This window comes from Protopterus annectens, chromosome 12.part0, assembly GCF_019279795.1.
Source record: "Protopterus annectens isolate FY-2018-M chromosome 12.part0, PAN1.0, whole genome shotgun sequence".
Taxonomy (NCBI): domain Eukaryota; kingdom Metazoa; phylum Chordata; order Ceratodontiformes; family Protopteridae; genus Protopterus; species Protopterus annectens.
In genome coordinates this window covers 21703192-21722333 of record NC_056746.1, presented here as the reverse complement: position 1 = coordinate 21722333, position 19142 = coordinate 21703192, and the positions used below count along the sequence as shown (strand labels likewise).

The 19142-nt window shown below is 39.5% G+C and overlaps 1 protein-coding gene across 1 annotated transcript in view; it reads left to right on the top strand.

Moving 5' to 3' along the window:
- Positions 1-13276: 13276 nt before the first annotated feature.
- PPL (periplakin) overlaps positions 13277-19142 on the top strand; it is a 245798-nt gene continuing 239932 nt past the window's right edge. Inside the window, exon 1 of the mRNA XM_044089065.1 lies at positions 13277-13502. Coding sequence (XP_043945000.1) covers positions 13429-13502 — 74 coding nt within the window. The 5' untranslated portion in view covers positions 13277-13428. The remainder of the gene's footprint in view (positions 13503-19142) is intronic.

Genomic DNA, 19142 nt, shown 5'->3' with positions numbered 1-19142 from the left:
TCAGTAAAATAAAAGTGTGGGATGCTTTCATGACTTAATGAGAAATAAATGTTCTGAAATAAGGAAATTAAATTTCCTTAGAAACTTAAATACCATACAAATACTTTTGGGTCGATGTCATGGCTGAAAAAAAATATCATAACTGATAGCTGCAAAATTAAAATAATAAAATCAATAAAATGAATAAAATGAGTACTTTTAATAGAATTCAGATCATGAAGTGATAACAATATGCATCCATGTTAAGAAGCCAGCATTAACATACCAGCTTGGCTGTTTCAGTCATTCATAACACAGGGCCGACAGATTTTTGCTGCAGACCCTCCCACATCCCACTCCACCCAAGCACAAAAAGCCTGCACATGTGGTTCTGTGACATTCCTTGCAGAGCATTCGAATGACTAATACCTGACAGAAATGCCATCGGGATTTAGACAGCAGCATTATTTTCTGTCTCCCAGCAGGTTATAGTTTAAGCCTCACAGTCAACAGATACCCACTACTAAGAGCAAGTAGTAATGTGACATATGCCAGAACAGGACTTTTTATAAGGTAGATCTGAAAGAACAAATGTGATAAGTACTACTGAACAGTCCACTTTAAACAATGGCAATATACACTACTTACTGTAGCTGAATAATAACAATGCAAGAAAATGACACAAATTATATATATTGCAAAAATGTAACAGTGTAACTTTTATCAGTACTGCAAATGAGAACTTAGCTAAAACTAACTGGAACACATTGATGAAGGCACATTGATGAAGGAAGAGGGAGAAATTTAAAAAAAGACTCATAACCTGCTTTTATTTTGCACTGGAAATTACTCTTGGCAAGTTGCCACTGTTTGAGCTGTGATTTCTTTATGTCAGGTTAAAAATGTTAGAGTATGAAATGTAACAGAAATACGTGATCTTAGACTAGTTAGTAGTAATGGTTGAATCCCCTAAGGCTTTGTTGTCAACCTGATGAAGCCTTCTGCAATCCCCCAAAGGGGATTTCCCCTCATCAGTACACTAGTCCATCTACCATCTTAACTGAATAATCTACTGGAAACTTCACCAAGATATAGTTATTCCTCCCACAAGGAGGGTGTCAGAAAGAGAGTCTCCTATATCTCATAGCTAAAGTGATTTTATCTGGACTAATCCTTTATACTCTATTGCATTTTGTATAACAGATTATAAAATCAGGAGCTTTTTTGTACTGGAAAAAGTCTTCCAGGACAGCAGGGGGTTGGATGACAAACTACCTTAATTTGTAGGGAATTGTGATGGCAAATCCTTTTAAACCCGGATATTTTATCTCGCTTGAGTGATTTTGTCTCTCTCTTACTCCAGTTTTAAAGAGAAGGTCTGATAGGTTGAAACATTAACAATTCCTGTCACACCTTTTTAGCATATTTAAGCTTGTTTTACATGAATGTCTTTTATTGTGGTGAAGTTCTTGTAATAGGAACAATAGAGCTAAATCATTAAATTTTGTTAAGGACTTCTTGTAGTGTTCCTTTTTTGTTTATTCGGTTTTCCTTCTGGAACATTAGGCTTATCTTTTGGTTGTTTGTGCTGGTACTACCCTAAGGCAAACCTGATCCAGTTAACTGCTCTCCTACTGAAATTAAAGCACCCTCCTCACCTCAATGAGCTTATATTGTATGTTGCCACATTTACCAGTCCTTTATATCCTTACTTTAAAGTGCGTTAAGGCACCTGTCACCAAAAGACATAAATACAATGCCAAATTCAGGAATGAATGCCTATGGTAGAACCCCACTATAAACAAATTATATAATAAAAGATAGAAACTCATAGTCTGTAAAAGCAAACTTAATGGCCTATCATCTAAAGATGAGCTCAAAAGCTCAGCAAAGAACTCAGAAACAAAATCAAATCATTCAAAAGTAAGTATGAATTGAGAACTTCCACCTTTGCTAAAGACAACCACAAAGCCTTCTTCAGTTGTCAGAAACCTTAGAGTGGAAACCCAGCAGTGCTCAGAGATAATGCACAACAAAATTTAATCAACCCTGAAGACATAGCCAAAATATTACTAGACAAATTCAGCTTCAACTTTCCTCCCCTATCCTTCCCTGACATCCCCTAACTTATTAGCACACCATATTGACCTGAAGGAGTATATGTAATCTGTAATGGCCTATATTTCAAAATGTTTTGATGACATAACAGTGAACAAATGTATCATCTTGCATGCTAATCAGAAACCCTGGCTATCAGGTGAAGCATATGAGCTCCTATAGGCACAAAATGCTGCATTTAAATCAAAAGACAAGGATGCCCTAAGAGAGGCCAGAGCAAATCTAAGTAGATGTATAAAGGGGGCTAAGAAGACCTATGGATGTAAAATTCATGGACACTTCTCTGACTAAAGGTACTTCAGATGTATCTGGCAAGGCATACAAGCCATAACCGACTATAGTCCTGCATCCTCCCAATGTGATGACATCAAATGATTTCTGAACAAACTAAACACCTACTTCAGCAGATTTGATATGGACAACACTGTGCCAAATAAGCTTCCTGTCAAATAGGGTGTGGAGGTGCTATGTCTAAGAATATCTGATGTCTTGAAGACCCTGAGGTGAGTAAACCCAAGAAAAGCAGCTGGTCCTAATAATATTACAGGAAGGGATCTAAGAGACTGTGCTACCAAACTGTTCACAGTATTAACAGATATATTCAACACATCCCTGCAACTAGCTTCTAACTAACTAGCAGTTGCTTCAAAAATACGACAGTCATTCCCTTACCCAAGAAATACTACCCAACAAGTCTAAATGATTACAGGCCAGTTGCTCTTACGTCAGCAGTAATGAAATGATGTGGATACTCTACAAAAGGGCCTTAGAGAAACAGATGTTTGGTGCCAGAGCCATGGGCTTAAGCTCAATGCCAAGAAATGTATAGTTATCCCCTTTGGGAAAAAACATATATCCATGAATTACCATATAGGTGGCAGTACACTAAACACCGAAAGTTTGATAAGAGACTTAGGGACACAGGTGGACAGTGGTCTCACCTTTGATAACCACATCACCACAACAGTCAGGAAATCCTTCTATGTGGCACACCTCATCACTAAGGGCTTTTCATCCAGAAAAAAGGAGGTCATTGTCCCACTGTACTCATCCTTCATTAGACCCATTATAGAATACAACGTCCCATTTGGTATGTACCTCTCAAGACATCTGCAACAACTGGAAAGGCCGCAGAAATACCTCACTAAAAGAATCACAGGCCTAAAGCAGATGCCCTACACTGACTGCCTTAAAAAACTCCAGCTATACTCTGTCGCATATCGTCTACTCAGAGGCGATCTTTGGTTAACATACAAGGCCATATCAAACCCAGAGCTGTTGGACATGCTACACTTAAAGAAATCCCAATCCCTCAGAACCACATGCTCCAGGGATCTAAACCTTGTCATCACAATAAAGAAAACATGCTGGAGGGATAGGTTCCTGACCCAGAGACTCCCCAGACTCTGGAATAGATTGCCCATACATGTCAAGCAGAGTGCTTCTTTGGTCCTCTTCAGAAGGAACCTTGACGATTGGATGGGAGAAAGGAAATTCACCCCAGTGATCATGTCAGTCGCCCTGCTAGACAGGGGTCCAGGGAAGTAAATAGTGTGGGAAGAAATAGCCAGGGAATTGTTATGGCTAGGCTTGTATAGGCCCTAGGGCTGATAGCCTAGTACCAACCTATGAACCTATGAACCTATAAGTGTTTTGAGCGGATACCTTACAGTTTGCTTACAGATCTAACTGCTGCATGGCTGATGCAATAGTTACAGCACTTCATGAATCCATGTCATCCATGTGCTGTTCATCAATTTTAGTTCTGCCTTTAACACTGTCATTCCCCAGAATCTGATATCAAAGCTGATCCAGCTGGGTATCAACACCCCCCTGTGTAACTGGATACTGAACTTTCTCACCAACAGACCCCAAAAAGTATGTGTGGGAAATAACAGTTTAATCAGTATTACATTCAACACGGGTGTCCCTCAAGGCTGCATACTGAGTCCTCTGCTGTTCAACTTGTTGATGCACAACTGCACAGCCAAGCCTGAATCCAACAAAACCATCAAGTTCACAGATGATACCACAGTCGTAGGTCTTCTCAGAAGTGATGAGGAAACACCCTACAGGGATGAAGTGGAGCATCTGACAGGCTGGTGCAACTATGGTTGCCATCTTTTCAAATGCCCAAAGTGGGACAATTGTGGTACAAACATCAGATTTTGCAGGTCAAAACATACCCACGGTCAGTACAAAGGACAGAACTTTACTTTTTTGCCTAAATGAAAGCTTATTCTTGTAGCATTTTAGTTGCTTATTCTGTTTCTTGTAACATTTAGGTGTTTCAGATGCAGAATAACTGGTTTATGCAACTATTACATAAAATATAGGAAATAATTTTGTCCTAAAATCTCAGGACATTTGCCATTTTTACAATTTTTTTGCAGGACACAACTGCCAAAAGAGGGGACTGTCCCTCGCAAAGTGGGACAGGTGGTAACCCTAGGTGCAACAGCAACAATCTGGCCTTAAATGCAAGCAAGACTAAAGAATTAATAGTGGACTTCAGGAGGACTCAGGAGATACATCAACCTCTGGAAATTAAGGGGGTGGCAGTGGAAAGAGTCAAAAACACCAAGTTCCTGGGGGTGCACATCTCAGATGACCTATCCTGGTTGACTCATATTAGCCACACAGTGAAGAAGGCACAACAACATCTGCACTTCCTACAGAAGCTGAGGAAGACAAACTTGTCTCAGTCCATCCTTAAAGCCTTCTGCATGGGGACCATCAAAAGCATCCTCTCAAATAACATCATAGTTTGGTATGGTAACTGCAAAGCATCTGACCACAAGGCTCTTCTGAGGGTAGTGAGGATAGCAGAAAAACTCATTGGTTCCTCACTCCCACCTATGGATGGTCTGCATAAGACTTGGTTTGTGAGAAGAGCTAGGACAATAATCAATGATTCCATTCACCCTGCTCATGCCATGTACTTCCTCCTTTCCTCGGGCAGGCGGTATCGCAGCTTACACTGCAAAATGGGTCTATATTATGTAATCGAATGGGAACAATGTCGAACGCTCTAATGAGCAAAAATGACGGAACTCAAAGTTCCGTTATTGAGATTGCAGTACAGTGAAGAGTGGGGTATTTGCACTTTCCTCACTGTAGTGTGATCTTGGAGTTGGAATATATATTTAGCAGGTGGTATGGGGGGCACAGCCCCCCTACAATAAGGATTTTGAGTTTCTGTATTTTCGCTCATTAGACCGTTTGACATTGTTCCTATACAATTATATAATATAGACCCCTGCAAAACATCTAAACTGAACAGGAACTTTTTCCCCTCTATCCATAAGGCAGTTGAACTTGAATGCCAGGCATGACAATGAATAATCAGGAAATCCATCAATTTCCTTCTTAATCCAGGCTCCAAAAACAACCCTTGCCCTGACACTAGCAAACATGACACAGAAATAGCTACATTGTTCAATTCATTCTTTATTAACTCGATAGCAGAACTCACCAAAACTTTCCCTAACAACAACTCCTCCTCCCATCTCAAATCCTCTCCCCAATCTACCATCCTAAACACTCCTACTTTTCATCTCAAACCCATCCCCACATCATACATAAAAAAAACTTCTCTCTAAACTTAAGACTTGCTCCAGTGCCCCTGACAACATCCCCTCTATCTTTCTAAAACTAGCATCAGACAGCATTGCCATTCCCATTAGTATACTCATCAATAGATCCATATAGGAATCATATGTCCCTAAACTATGGCGTACCGCCTTTATCCTACCACTCCACAAAGGAGGCAACAACAATAACTACTCCAACTTCCGACCCATAGCAATTCTATCTCCTATCTCAAAAATTCTTGATAAATGTATCCACCTCCAGCTAATGCCATTCCTTACAAATAACCAACTCCTCACCCCAACACAACATGGGTTCCGTCCTGGCCATAGAACAGTAACAGCTCTTCTTTCATTTCTAGACATAGTAAACCATGCCTGTGACTCTGGCAATCGAATATCCACAGTCCTCCTCGACCTCTCCAAAGCTTTTGATACGGTCTCCCATACCCACCTTCTTACCCACCTTTCTAAACGTAACCTTTCACAAAACACCATTACCTGGTATAGCAGCTACCTCTCTGATAGATCCCAGGCTGTGAAATGGAAAACTGGTACCTCTGCCTTCCTTCCAACCCCAACTGGGGTACCCCAGGGATCCATACTCGGCCCTATGCTCTTTAATATTTTTATTAATGACTTCCACACATCAATTCCCAAAACCAGAATAATACAATATGCAGATGACTCAACGCTAGTCTGGTCTGCCTCCAACTTCCTTGAGCTTCAAACTAAAACTCAATCTGCTTTCTCAACTACTGAGAAATGGATGCTTCAAAGTCATCTCTCCCTAAATGCCAACAAATCTAAAATCCTACTATTCTCTCCCCATCAAAATCTATCCCTCTTGACAAAACCTCCTTCAACATTACCAGCCATGCTAACTCCACTATAGAAATTGTTCCTTTTGCCAAACTTCCTGGGGTTACTATTGACAAGCAACTAAAATTTGATACCCATATTCAACTAAATATTAAGAAAACCCATCAGAAACTTGGCATGCTGTACAGAAACTCACACTTCCTCTCCCCCTCAACTAAACAGACCCTTGCCTCAACCTACTTACTACCCTCTCTGATGTATGGTGCTCCCATACTAACCAATCTATCTTCCTCCAACTCTTCTAAACAGGAAACCTGCTACAATAAAATCTCAAAGTTTGCAACTTCATCCAAATACTCTACTCACCACTGTATACCTCTCCACCAGCTGCAGTGGCTAGAACTTCCCAATTACCTGGACTACCACCAACTCTGTACAGCCCACAAGCTAATTTTCAAACCTAATACATGTCCAGCACTTGCTAACATCTTACCTTCATACATCCCTCACAGACCCCTAAGATCTGCCCACCAAAACCTAATCTCAGTGTATAAACCAAATCGTCCCACTGGGCAGCTACTTCTATCCTTTACCTTAGCCAAAAAATGGAACTCTCTCCCTCCATCTCTACGAATCTCTGAAAACTTTGAACACTTCAAAACCTAGCTCCATTCCTACCTCTCCCATAGTTGGAAGCGCAACTGCTCTCTACCTACCTAACGCCCTTAACTCATGATCACTTTTAACACATTCAAAGTCCCATTTTTCCTTACTTACCGGGGATCTATCCCTTGATAACTACTTTCAGATCACTATCTGACATTTCTAACCTATGAACAAATTCTACTCTCTACTACTGTTCTCAACCTACAAACATGTAAATATGTATTATATATTGTATACATATTGCAGTTTAACTGTTCTGAGTTTGCTATTTAAAACTTACAAGTTGTTACTGCACCTTTTTGCTACTGTGTATTGTATTTTGTTAACTATGTATTGTATTTTGTTAACTATGTATTGTATTTTGTTAATTATGTAGTTTATACTTTGTACTATGTAGTCTGAATTATGTAGTTTATACTTTGTACTATGTAGTCTGAATTATGTAGTTTATACTTTGTACTATGGAGCTTTTCTCCCCGGGCCTCCACTGAAAATGGGCTCTTTGAGCTCAGTGGACCTCCCTGGTCACCAAACTGGAAATAAATAAATAAATATGTCACTTGCTGTGAAGTATCATCTATAGTAATCACTCTGGCAAACTGCTTCAATGACTGGTACAGTTAGCCTGATTTCTTATGCTATTACTTCCTGAATGTGCAGTAGTCAGGAATGAATCACCACTCCACACGTGTGCAATATGAACATCAGAATATATCATACTACAACTGATGAAGTGCAATATTCTAATCAATCACATTGTGAAGTCATATTCTTGCAATACCCACTATTATAATATTGTCTAATGTCCTCCTGTCCAATTGTGGTAATTTATTGTCTTGTTCATATTTTAATTATTACTGTATGTGCATTTGTCTTACTGTCATTCACACTGTGTGTTCATTGTTATGTCTTGCACGGAGACCAAAGTAACATAATTTTGTTCAGCTTGCACTGCTGTGTATATCTGATCAACAATAAAGTTTACTTTGACTTTGACTTTGGCAGAACGAACTACTCTGATCACTTCCAAGTAAGTCCTGAATGTGCTCTCACTAGCTTCATAGGTCCTGTTAATGTACCAGTCTGCATAAAAATTGCTTGATAGAGTCACTACTAAGCCTATTCAATCTCAGCCTTTTCCCTGGACACATGCCAGATTAATGGAGGACTGCATTTATCATCCCTCTCCACAAGGGGGAAACAGGAAACTATAGACCTATAAGCCCCCCCCCCTTCCAAGCCTTATCAGCAAAGCAATGGAATGCATCATTATGGAACTTACTAACAAGAACTTGAGTCTACAAGTTCTGGATCCGAACCAGTTTGGGATTGTTAATGGTAGATCCTACCTCCTGAGCCTCGTGAGCTTTTTTGAGCAAGTCATCGATGCATTAAACTCAGGCAAATAGGTTCACACTGCCTACCTAGACCCGGCCAAGTCCTTTTGACACCATTCAACATTTCAACATTAATAATAAGCTAATCAAACTAATTGTAAACCCCTATTTTACCTACTGGATAGCAGACTGCTTAATAAACAGATCAAATCAACTAGTGTGGGAAGCATATTTCCTTTGAAAAGGGTAGTCACCATCAGTGTCACTAGGGATTGGCTCTAGGACCACTTCTCTTTGGTATTTACTTCTCTGATGTCAAAGCTGACATCAATGGCCTGTGGCTCACCAGGCTTACAGATGACTGCAAACATGTCACTGTCATTAGCTCCCCATCGAACTTCCAGATATTTCATGAGGAACTAACACACACCAATATGTGGTACCATGACCATGGCCTAAAACTAAATGCCAAGAAATGAAGCATTGTATCATTTGGCAAAACTGGGTACCCATGCATCTACTGCATAAGGAACACCCATTTGAATGTTGACTCAGTCATTAGGAACCTGGGCCCCTGAAATGACAAAGAGCTATCCTTTGATCACCATTTAACTACTGTTGTTAGAAAATCCTTTTACCTTACCAGACTAATCACCACGGGTATTTCTTCCAGATCTAAGGAAGTTAGCATCTCTCTCTATTCCTCCCTCATCAGGCCCATAATAGAGTATAAAGGTACCTCTGGTATGTGTTTGCACAAAAATAGGGACACATTTTAAATACTGCTCTTATAAACTTAGAAAGCTGCTAGAATAAAAGGTCTTGTTTACCATGCACTTTCTGAAGTATACAGAGTCTGAAACTCAAATAACTGCTATTTAGTGAATTCAAACCTCACTGATTGGTCACAGAAATCCAGAAAATCATAACTTTAATGAGGAACAGGCCAAAAATATGAGGCAATAATCAGGACATTCTGTGAAAATCTGTACAGTTGAGAGGTATGTGTGTTGAGGAATAGCTCAAAAGTATTTGCATACCATTTATCTTTGTAAAATAAAGGAGGGGTTGGGCTGGAGATGGCTTTCAATATCAAGGCTGACATTAAAGTTTTCTTTATAAACAAGACTATCAAAAATGTGACAGATATAAAAAGAAGACTACCACCTAAGCTTACCATTTGTCAGATTTTTTTCCTGATAGTCAGGAATTTGGGACCTGTTTTGAGAAATCCAGCTTTAGTGAGTGCTTGTTAGGTATTTTGAGTTATTCTGAGTTCCCACACATTTCAGAAGATATTTCCTCACATATTTAGGAAGACATTTCTCCAACAATGTACTGCCTTTCTTGCCTTTTCTAGTTCCAGGTAAGCTATTCCACAGTGCATCATTGTGTTTCTTTCAACTGAGAACCAGAGAGGTGCGATTTTTTTCCATATGCCTTTGCCATGGCACTTCCCAGCCATCAAATCTCCCTGATCTTCCAAGACTCTCCATTCTGCCGTCATGGATATTTCCTAGTGACAGTGAAAGCTGGCCAGAGGAACTAACTTTCATGCATCCTCAGAGGTATTTAGTGCCTTGCTGGTAAGAGCATATTTATTAGATGCCTTACCCTCTACCTTTTGGAGAGTTATCACCGCAGAAACTAGTAACCTTCCCCATGTGAGTTCACGTTCCTTTGTATCACTGATGAGGGCCACTGTATTTATGGCTTGGTGGATAAACACCCACACCTTGAGCTCTCTTTTGCATTACCACACCTTCTCTTAGGGATTGTGACATTGGATGATTCAGCCCCCTCCCCCATATACACCTGTGCATCCTCCAAATACTAGCTCCATCAGACTCCAGAGTTGCTAATCAAACTCAGATCTTGGCTGCAGTCAGGGTTTTACCCCTTTATGCAAAAAGAGCTGACTGAAAGGTGTGGAAAATTACTATTGCAGCTCAAAAGTAAGACACAACAGAAAACCTTACAATGTTTCAGCCTTCTTTTTATGGAAGTAAAATAAGGGTTGTCTTTCTTCATCTTACACTTGCTGTAATAAAAAATATATTTTTGGCTTCAGTTTCACTCTCAACTTCTTAGCTCAGGAATCAGGAACAAAGTCAAAAATAAATTGGGGCAAACACCCCAAAATCAAGACAGTTTTTAAATATTTCTCTAATGAACTCAGTTATTAGTATAACTGCATTATATTTAGCATGCATTTTCTAAACAATAAAAGCCTGGAGAACTAATAAATATTATTTTGAGACTGTAATCCTTATTGATTTGACAGAAAATCTCTAAGTGTATGAGGGGACATACCAAAATGTTGAAGTGAACTCAGGGCAGAATATAACTATGCTACAATATTTATATTATATTATTGTGAATATGAACAAGATACTGATCCAGGAAGTGGCTACTTACATTTGTTGAGTGGAAATGTCCAGATGGAAAGTCTGAATATTTAATGAAGGCCTGAGTAAAGTTCCAGAAACATTAAAGTACAAAAAATGAACACGCAACAAAATGTATTTCAGACTTTAGGATACAATCAGATCTGGAGCACTGTGAACTGAAACAACAATATGCATTTTAGAAACACAGTGAATATTTAATTTGTTACAATATTCATTGTAAAAGTCATTTGAGAACATACAAATGAAATCTATGCATGCATTCATGTCAGATGAGAACAGCTGAGGAAAAGCTGCCTGAACACATAGCTAATGGTCAAAATAAACAAAAGTCAGTAAATATATTCATTCATTCATTTTCTGATTACCTATTTAATTCAATTCAGGGTCATGGAGGTGGGATTATTCTGGTACTCACTGGCTTCAGATTTGAGAAACCCTATTGGATGGAGTACCAGCCCCTGAAGTGTGATTAGGGTGAGCAGCTCCACTGGGCACAAGATGCCGGGTGGCATGACCCTCAGTACCAGCACTGAGACTCTGAATGCTGATACTGCATTTGTCACTCGATGTATGGTTTAGTCCAGTACCTATAATACATTTCAATGTTACTGTCATATTTAATTCTAGCAAACCACTTGTTACATATCAGAAGAGAAAGGACTTTTTTTCTCTTCAAAAGTTGACGGTCAGAAACTAGGGAGTAAAGGAGACAGATGAATGGACCTGGCTTGGTCCTTAGGTGTGGAGCACTAGAACAGATCTTTTTTTTTTTTTTTTGCTCCTCAACTTAGAGTTGAATGTCACCAGATCAGAGACTGGCACTGGTCACTAGATTACCCAGTTATCGCTCTGACCAGCCAGATAGTTTTGAATGCATCTTCAACAGACGATTTCACATATCAGTCCCATTACAAGTGTAATGACTGGTATATACTTTAGTCTTTACTGCGGGAAGTGAAGTCTGCTTTCTGGCCTTGAACATAGCTAGGAAAGGACATACCTAGATCTATTTGTTTCCCTGCTTGATGAATGAACAAACAGCCAAATAAACAAGTGCATAAATAAAACTGTGTGCTTTGTACATTTTATGTTACCTAGTGGTCCAGTATGTTTTATTTTTGCTGGCCATACAGGCTGTCATGTCCGAGAAGATTTACTTGTATACATTTTAGCCAAATATACAAAAAATGCAACAAATAGCTATAGTCACATGTCCTGTGATTATACCTCTCAACTGTCCAGATTTTTGCCTCATATTTTTGGGCTGTTCCTTGTAAAAGTTGTGGATTTCTGGAAAATCACTGAAGATTGAAGTCAATAAATAATGACATACATTTCAGTTTTATACTTTATATCCTTCAGAAAATGCACGCTAGCACAAATCCTATTACTCTAGCTACTTTCTATTATAACAACAATATTTAAAATCAGTCCCTATTTTTGGGCCTTTGTCCCCCATTATTTTTGTCTTTGTCCAGATTTCTTGCACTAAACGGTTGAGAGGTATGCCTGTGATATGAGATGCTGCTTTATTGCTGGGTGATAGCAAGTGCTCTTTTCAGATTGCCACTGTCTTATGGCCTGAAGAATAAAGAATGAAGCCAGAGAACCACAGGAGGTTAAGTGATTTTTTTGCAAGAAACTGTCTTTAGACACCTTTCAACCAGACATTAATATGCAAATGACCCTATATGTGCTGCCCATTTGCAATTCCAGTTGCACTGCTTAACACCTCAGTATTTTAACAGACCTGGACAGCAATGCCCCAGCTGCCACAGAAAAAGCTACTGAAAACTTAACAGATTTTCAAAGATACAGTAGTTGGGTTGTAACTACCATGCGCATAAATGTGTACTGTAATGCACTACAGCATATTAGCTACTGTCATTGTAGGCAGTTACTCCAACATTTAGTTCTACAAATAAACAATAAGTCATTTTGCACAACAGCCAGTTTGTTGTTTTGGCAACAAGGAAGGCAGCGCTGGCACAATTTCTTTTTGTCAAATGCAGTCTTGGAGACTGCAAACAATTATATGATCGTACATGGATACATAACAGCAACTGAAAATGTGGAATACACACTTCTGCATTTTTTTGTTTTGTATCATCTGCAAACTATCTTGAGGAAATTGTCAGTAAGCTGGCTCAGCCCTTTCTCAAGCAGTGAAACAACACACACTTTCTCACATGTAATCAAAAGTAGAACTGGATTAAATACAGGTGTAGGCTGCAGTCTCCACCCTTCTGTGTGATGGTTCAAGTATGTAACCCCCACCTTCTCTGTCTCTCTGGGATAATCCATTCCACATTTTACTCCCTGCCCTTTTGGTGTTACAGAACCACCTCTGTAAGGGTGTAGATTCACTTTACTGTCAGATAACACATTTCACCTGCTGCCACAGTAGCACGCACAAGTGTAGTGAGAAAGAAAAGAAAACAAAATTAGGGGAGCGCTTTTTCACAAGGATTTCTGTGTACAGGTTAACAATTATTGGAAAGGAAGATGGCATCATTATTTCGGAGAAAGAACAAGGGTCAGCAGAGTCCAGTGTCGTCTTCTTCAGTCTCTACTAAAAAGTAAGTGTTCCTTAAAAGTGTTTAGGAAAGGGATGCTCAGCGTTCTTTAACTGATCTCTTTAAGACCATAATCCAATATAATTATTCCAAAATGTGCTCAGAAACAATGTAGGACATATCTGCCAGTTGCTGAATACTTTGTGCATGGCACTTGCCAGAGGCTGTTGTAAGCAATTTATCTTGTTTATTCTTGGAACTAACTATGCTACATCCGTAACCATAAAATTATTTATGAAATGAGTATAGATACAATGGTTTATTTTTTAAGCATTACTGTAAGGACATTGTATCCTGTGGGTGAATCCTGCCTGTATTTAGCACAGAATGTAGGAGTACAAATTGCTGTGACATTTTTTTTTCCTCAGTAAGAACCTATTAATGCCTAAGACAGAGGTAAGAATGACAGGACTATTGTGGTGTGCCGTGTGCTAATACTATTCCTGTAAAGCTGGGGAATTTCATAATTGATACAAACACAGAGAGTTCCAAAACAGCAACCCCACCCAAAAACTTCCCATTAAACTTCATAAACCTTTCCGTGTCAAAATGTGTGAAGCAATGTGAGGCAAGTGGGTAAAATGAGAGTCGCATGGCCAAACATGAGAATGGAGGTGCAACACCGAGTGAAACTAAGTGTAATGGGGATATAATGCTTTTCAGTTACATAGCATTACAGTTTTATTGGGTAGTGTGAAGTACTGCCATTCCTCTATAAAAACAAAATGAGTGCCTTCCTCAGAATGCATGACACTTGAGAGGTTGGTTTCCAGATTCATCACTGATAAAGCCTGATTAGTGCCTCACCTGTTTACAGTTAAACTGAATGGTGTCCCCTAGCACCATTATGTTATTCAACACTGTGTGAGATTAGCCACATGCTTAAAAGTTTTTTATTAATGTTGATGCAGCCAGATAATTGAAAAACTACATCAGGTGTTAAGCCAGAGTGTCTGACCATATAACATGGGGCGAGTGGGTTGTTTTATGTCTGCAACATTATGGTTACTGTTCATGAATGTATCAGTTTGGGCTGCACTATATTCTTGAAGAAGTTGCCTCTGTAAAATGAACTAGCCTTGGAAAGATTTCCATCATTGCTTTTGTATACTGCTATTATGTGTCAGTTCTTGTGAGTCGTACTGTAGAGTTTATTCTAGCAGGTGAGAGACTGTTTTGACAGGCACCAGTAATATCACTTCTGTGTTCTACATCTGCTGGAAAATGTTATTCCTCTCCCCCGTTACTCTACTCTCCACGAGCTGCTTGCCTCCCCCCAACATTTCAAGTACCCAAATGTAACCTTTGCAAAGGGATCCCATCCTGCTAGTCCACGTCCCTAACTTCAGAGTTCTGCGTTACTTTGACTACTCTTGCCAAAAATGCTACTAAATATAATAAAAAGTCTAAACCTTATACATTGAAATAAGTCATCAAATGTAACAATACCACAAGGTTGAGACACATTCCACAAAAAATTATCAAGAATGATGCGATTGTATGGCGCTGTAAATGACACCTAGATACAACTGCTGAACTGCCATCTCTCAGTCCAGCATTTTCTACCACTGCAACTAGCAGTTGTTTACTACTAGTATTGTAACAAATGTTACATAACGAGGATCCTGGTTCAAAGCTCTCAAACTCTCCTTCCACTTGTTGAGTGGCTTGTGAATGGATATGGTGTGAGTTGGTGTGGATTCAGAGGAGTACAGCCCATGGGAGCTCTCGTTCATCAACTGATTCCCATCAGTGAAAAGAAACCAGTTTAAGCTCAATGCTTTTCTTGCTGTCTTGTTACACTGACTGCTGAGGGATGTTTTGCCTAAGAATGGCACTTTTTCAGGGCATCATGTCTGGATCAGGGATCACACGAGCACTACATCAGTCAGACAATCACTCGCTCACATTCTCTCTCTCTCTCTCTCTCTGTCATATTAAATCTTTTTTTTTTTTCTCATTTGGGCAGAGCTAAGTAATTCTACACACACTCACTCCCTCCCTCCCCCCTCTGTCTATCTGTCTGTCTGTCTCTGTCTCATATTAAATCTTTTTTTTTTTTTACATTTGGGGCAGGGTCAACTAATTCTAAACATTCTCATTGTGCCTCTTAATGAAGTCCCAACAGCACAGAGTGTACATTTCTAGAATGCAAGATAAAGATAAGCTGTGAGGTTATTTTAGTGTGTGAGAGATCCATAGCTGGAGGGGGAGGTGAGTAAAATCTGAGAGGGGGGCAGAGCCTGTAAGGAAATCTAGACTGATGCATTACTACATACCATGCAGAGAGGGTGAAAGAGATTTCTCTAGTGGACTTATTGAATCGATTTAACCTTCCTCAACATACAGAATCTTATCGATAACTTGCCTAGCATTTAAAGAAAATAGTTGATCAACAAAAGACTACACATGTTCTGCCAGCTCTGAGTATTATGGCACTGGTCAGTAATGAACATTTCTGAGATGTCATAATACCAACTTTCTAGTCCGAAGTCCCATCCTCAATAATAAATGCTGTTCACTTTCCATGACATTAGTTCAGCATTTACTGTATTGAAAAGGTAATACCGAACATTTAGACTGGAATCAAATCTGCATGCTTAAAAAGGGTGGGAGAAATAGTTCTCATCTGTCTCATTGTCAAAAATGACCTAGATTTTCTGCTACTTAGCCCCACCTTTAATGTGACTCCCATCAGTGAAAAGAAACCACTTGCTTCACAGTTTAACTGCAGGAGTTAGACTTTCAGCATTAAAACTAATTTTTACAAATAGCATTTGTTACTGTAATTTGTTCCTATACCCAGCTACATCCTGTTTCAATAAGTGCTTAATTCTTCTGATGCAGCTCCATTGATCTTACCTCTGCCTTCAAATTACGAGGTAGTAGTTCCAGATTTATGCTGGTGTGTTGCGATTTGTTTAGCAGGATAAAATTGTTTGCATTATTGCCCCTTTGATTCAAGGGCCTCTAAACAAATGCTGGTTTTCAGTGGCAGCTTCTAAGTACTTTGGAGTTTAACTAACATGCACACTCACTATAGGCGACATGTAGGTGAGACATTAGGTCACTCTGCCAAGTTTATGCATGCCTTCCTGAAGAGGCCATCAGGAAAACGTGTTATGTGAAATTTTCCAGTTTCTACCTCATAAACACTTGCTTCATTTGAGCATACATAGATGGTTGATGTTTTTTTTTTTTTTCTGCCAAGTTTATGCATGCCTTCCTAAAGAGGCCATCAGGAAAAATGTGATATGTGAAATTTTCCACAGTTTCTACCTTGCAGACAGACACTTGTTTCATTTGAGCTTACGTAGATGTTGATGGATTTTTGTTTTTAAATCAGCATCCCTCTCTCTCTCTCTCTCTCTCTCTCCAACTAATTTGGCCCTTGTGCTGTATCTCACCCTTACCAACTGTATCTCTCCTTATTTTTCTAGGCGTGTTAATAGAGTATGGCAATACAGAACTGTTTATCATCTCTGACATTGCCTTCCACCCTCCCAGTGAAGAAATAATTCCTGATATAATTTCTAAACCCCACTACTGAGTTGTCAGTCATACCATTACCCCATTGCTCCACATCCTCAACATAAATTTGCATGATAGATGGCAAATTTATTCTACTCCAATCCCCATTAGCATTTTTCCTCTTTAAATTTGTTTATCGTCTACTATATTTATGGAGGATTGTGGGGCAAGACATAATCAGAGAACATTGCTTCAATCTGGCAACTTCCTGATTTTCACCATCACCCCACCCAAGCCTTCTGCAATGCACCAGTTGGGAGACCTATTCATTCTGTTTTTGATGTAAATGCTATAGTTTGGTACTGTGGTTCTGACAATACCAGTTTTCTAGCCCTAGGCAGGGTGTGGTTGGAATTTTGCAGGCAGGCAAAACATGTTTTAAGATATTACACCCTTTAAATGGAGAAAAAAAAAACTGTCTTAATACTGCACATTATGTCTTTGTACCTGGTATCTAGTAAACAGAAGTGGAATCAGAAATTGACCTTTAACCTTGAATACCTACAACAACATGAGTGACAGGCAAGATGGTATAGCTTATAGAAAAGTCTGATGTATGAAAGGGAAGTATTGGTGCCAAACACCATTGTATTTCTGCGACTTTTCTTTCTTTTCCCTCCCTCTCTCTCCACCCCCCTCTTTCTCTTTTAATGTATGTATAAGTGATTGAAGTGTGCTTTCCTTATTTACGTATGTGTGCATGTATGCTCTGTCTTAATTTTTACCTAAACTTTTTATCACAAGCCAATGCTGCCTACATCATCTGTAGCAAAACACAAAGAACAGCTGGGATGTGGGAAGTACATTGCAATATACTGCAGAAAGGAAATAATTTCGCAAACAGTGTATGAAGAAAACTACATTCATTCAGTAGCACATTTTTCTTTATGCAGTAGTTTCTAATTTATGAAACATGCTGCTTCTATGACATTCTAAGAAAGAACAGGGCAGTAGTCATGGTTTTCCACAGAAGTTTCATACTTTTCATCAAGTTCCTTTCCAAGTTCACCCACCTGCAATTGCAAAATGCATTTTATTTTCCAAGTAACTAAGGATCCAAGTGAGCTATGCCTGCATGCACAAAAGTATGACAACAGTTTGTACTGCTCATGCCTGGTGCCTAGAGCCGATTATGGTGAAACCTGCATGCTGTCATAGAGTTGGAGAACCTCTCTATGTTATTGGTGGCTGGGACTTGGACTTCATTTATTTATTTATTTGACATTTGGTTACCAGGAAAGTCCGACTAGGTAAGTAACCCATTTTCAGTGGAGGCCCAGGGCGAAAAACTCCACTACAAAGGGAACAGAAAGACAATCTGCAAAAGTTTTGGGCAGCCATAAATAAACTTATTCACCCAGGGCAATGCACAACTCCTGCCCCTCGGATACCATCCAAAAACCTTTGGAAGATATTGCCAATTCCTTTAATAGTTTCTTCATTGAAACTATCCAGTCACTAGCTAACCAACTATCTCCCAGTTGCCCAAGTCCTAACGCCGCCCTACCTAGTTCTCAACTCCCCTTTAACTTTCAACCTGTTTCCACGTCACTTATCCGTGCCCTAATCAAGAAACTAAAATCTACCACCCTTGCAGCGGATCTCCTCCCAGCTGAGTATCTACAAAAATCTGTGGATGCCATAGCATACCCGATCTCTATCCTGATCAATAGAACTATATCAGAAGCCACTGTCCCTTCCATCTGGAAGACATCCCATGTTATTCCACTTCACAAAGGGGGCAGTTCCACTGAACTGTCAAATTACAGACCTATAGCTATTTTGTCACCCCTGGCTAAAATTGTGGAGAAGTGTATCCATAAACAACTCCTGAGCCATCTCATTAAGCACAATCTCCTGACTAACTCGCAGCATGGTTTTAGACCATTCCACAGTACAACCACAGCCCTCCTCTCCTTCTCCAATGTTATTAATAAAAACCGAAACAACAGTAAGCTTTCTTCTGCCCTCTTTCTTGATCTCTCTCCAAAGCCTGACATGGTCAATCACCAACTACTCATACACACACTTAAAAACTATTCCCCTAGATGTCCAGGCTATCCAATGGTTTAAATCTTATCTGAGTGGTAGACATCAGGCTGTACTATGGCA